The sequence below is a fragment of the Myotis brandtii genome, unplaced genomic scaffold (assembly GCF_000412655.1).
Source record: "Myotis brandtii unplaced genomic scaffold, ASM41265v1 scaffold1167, whole genome shotgun sequence".
NCBI lineage: Eukaryota > Metazoa > Chordata > Mammalia > Chiroptera > Vespertilionidae > Myotis > Myotis brandtii.
In genome coordinates, this window is record NW_005354039.1 from 2,005,415 (window position 1) to 2,008,621 (window position 3,207).

General features: G+C 52.4%; 1 protein-coding gene across 1 annotated transcript in view; it reads left to right on the forward strand.

Annotated features, from left to right (window-relative positions):
- Positions 1 to 3,207, forward strand: part of TIMM22 (translocase of inner mitochondrial membrane 22 homolog (yeast)) — a gene marked incomplete at its 5' end in the record, with an annotated part of 7,116 nt that continues 3,909 nt past the window's right edge. Inside the window, one exon of the mRNA XM_005858348.2 lies at positions 1 to 184. Within this exon, the coding sequence (XP_005858410.1) occupies positions 1 to 184 (184 nt within the window). The remainder of the gene's footprint in view (positions 185 to 3,207) is intronic.

The window sequence follows — 3,207 nt, forward strand, 5'->3', positions numbered from 1 at the left end:
GCCGAAGCGCCGCTGCAGTACAGCCTTCTTCTGCAGCACCTGGTGGGTGACAAGCGCCAGCCCAGGCCCTTGGAGCCCGGGAGCCTGGGCGGGATCCCGAGTCCGACCAAGAGTGAGGAGCAGAAGATGATCGAGAAGGCGATGGAAAGCTGCGCCTTCAAGGCAGCGCTGGCCTGCGTGGGAGGTGAGGCCGGGCGAGGGAGCCCGTGGGCGGCTGAGGGTTTGGATGGCAGCAGGGTCCTCTGCCATGACCAGGCGCCTGGGAGGAGAGGAGCCTGGGGGCCTCGACCTTGACTGCACCCCGTCTCTTCCGGTGAACGCCAGCCACGCTCTGTAGACTCTGGAAATTGGATCAGAGAAGCGGTACGATGGGTCGGGGCCTAGACGTTATGAAATGGTTGGCTTCGTCCATCGTTCATTCGTTCACTTTAAAAGAATCATCCTTTCAATAGCTTGTTGCCCAGCAGCTGTCCCGTGCCAGGCGGTGGAGAGGGAAGAGAACTTTCTTATGTTTATATGTCGAAGAATAGCTGGCGGAAGGATGCTGCAGAATAGGGAGCATCCCGTGCAAAGGTCTGGCGGGAGCTGGCTTGAGGTGTGTGTTTTTAAAAGATGTTTTTATTTACTTTAGAGAGAGGAAGGGAGAAAAGCATCTATCGGCTGCCTCCTGCACGCCCCCTGCTGGGGACCCAGCGTGTGCCCTGACCGGGAGTGGAACTGGCGACCTCTCTGCACCGGAGGACGCTCAGCCAACGGGGCCCCACCGGCCAGGGCTGGCCTGAGGTTTGAAAACTGAAAGGCCTTTGTGGCCAGTGTGACCAGACAGCAGTGAGCAAAGGGGAAAGAAGTCTAGAATGTACAGTGCCCCCTCCTGTGTGCAGGGTAAAGAGGCTGACCACATTTGCAGATGAGTTGGAATCTCATTGAGAATGACGGACAGACGAGTATAGCGAGAGTGCAAGTGCGAAGTACAGTAGAAAGAAGAAAGAGAAAGCTTGTTGTTTGTTTGGGGAAGACCACAAGAGAAGGGGAGACTGGAGCAGTGTCTTGAAGGATTGAGAGAATGGGGGTGGACAAAGAGGAAGAGAAACGTCATTTCCAGTTGGGGTGGGGGAGGGGATTTGGGCTTTTTGCCGATAGGCATTAGGGCAGTAATTGATGTTTTTTAAAAAAAATATATTTTATTGATTTTTTACAGATAGGAAGGGAGAGGGATAGAGAGTTAGAAATATTGATGAGAGAGAAACATCGATCAGCTGCCTCCTGCACACTCCCCACTGGGGATGTGCCCACAACCAAGGTAAATGCCCTTGACTGGAATCGAACCTGGGACCCTTGAGTCTGCAGGCTGATGCTCTATCCACTGAGCCAAACCGGTTAGGGCAGTAATTGATGTTTTTTTAGGGGGGTAACAGGTGGTACTGGGAGTGATGCAGGATGGAGTGTGGTGAAGGAAAGAACAGTGTGGAGCGGGAGACCATAGAGGAGAAAGGCTGGACTGAAAGTTCATGAGGTATGGACTGGGTCCTTGTTCATCATTGTGCTCGACCCCGATCCATCACTGAAGTAGTTGTGGAAATGAGTCTTTGTAGTGCTCCAGGGTGGAAGTGACAGGCCCTAGCCTAGCTCTGCCCTGTGTGGCTCAGTTGGTTGGGTGTCTTCCGGGTGCATTGAAAGGTTTTTTATAAAGGCCCTAGACTAGGATGATAATTGTGGACATGGAGTTGTAGCGGGGAGCACAGAAACAGTCAGAAATGCCCCTGAGGTTTATAGCTGGAGTGACTGGAAAGGAGACATAAGCAAGCACGTCTGGAGGGGGGTGCCCATGATTTCACTGACCATATACAACTGACTCTAGAACAGCACGGGTTTGAACTGTGTGAGTCCACTTGTACATGGATGTTTTTCAATAAATACCTGTACTGTTTTCTTTGTTTTTTAAAAATATATTTGTATTGATTTCAGCAAGGAAGGGAGAGGGAGAGATAGAAACATCGATGAGAGAGAATCATTGATTGGCTGCCTTCTGCATGCCCCCTACTGGGAATCGAACCTGCAACCTGGGCATGTGCCCTGACCAGGAATGGAACTGGCGACCTGTCAGTGCCCCCCGACAATGCTCAACCAACTGAGCCACACGGGCCAGACCTGTGCTGTTTTCGATCCTCTGTTGGGAGTCCACGGATGTGGTCAGCTTACTGTGTGCATTGATTTATACCATTTTATACAGGGAACTTGAGCACCTGCAGATTTTGGTATTTGTGGGGGGTCCTGGAACCAATCCCCCACAGATAACAAGGGACAACTAAATTCTTTTTTCCCCAAGGGTAAAAATTTTATTTTTGAAGAACTTCATGCTTCACATTTTCAATCACATAACAAAACAAAAATGTTATCCTCCCCTCATCCTAGGAATAAATAGGATCATAAAATTTCTTTTGAAATGCAGCTTGGCAAACCGCAGCTCTCGAGCCACATGCGGCTCTTTGGCCCCTTGAGTGTGGCTCTTCCACAAAATACCGACTTCTGCGCATGGGCCACGAAGTTTCAGTTGCACTGTACATGCGCAACCGCACGTGGTACTTTGTGGAAGAGCCACACTCAAGGGGCCAAAGAGCCGCATGTGGCTCGCAAGCCTCGGTTTGCCGACCACGGGTCTAGGTGCCTGGGGCCTGGTGTTACCCTGCTGGGTGGGTGACTGGAGCAGGGTTCTCAGGTGGTGCTTCCCCTGCCTTGGTCTCTGCCATCTTGTGAAGGAGCATTGGGAGGATGGGGGCAATGCCCACATTGTAGAGGCGCTGGTATCCACAATGAGCAGATGGCTGATTTGGATCATGGCGGCTTGCTGATTCTCTTTATCTTCAGCCTCTCCCACAGTTGGGGCAGGTTGTGGGCGAGGAGGTCCCCTATGGTACCTTGGATGGTAAGTTGGATTTCGATGAACCGGTCCCTGAAGCTGTGCTCCCTCTGGGACTCCATCCTTCATCTCCCCAATCTCACCAGCCTGCATTCTGTTGGGATGGGGAAAGACTCTGAGCCAGGGTCAGAGGTCTGTCCCACGTGGTAAGGCGGGAACCTTCGCCATACTGAGGGCTACAGGGGATAGGGAGAGGGAGGGGGTGGGGTGGCGCAGCTGACTCCGGGCCCCAAAGAAGTGCCCATCAGTGGCAGGAGGGTCAAATCCTTCACTGCTGCTGCTCCCTTCCC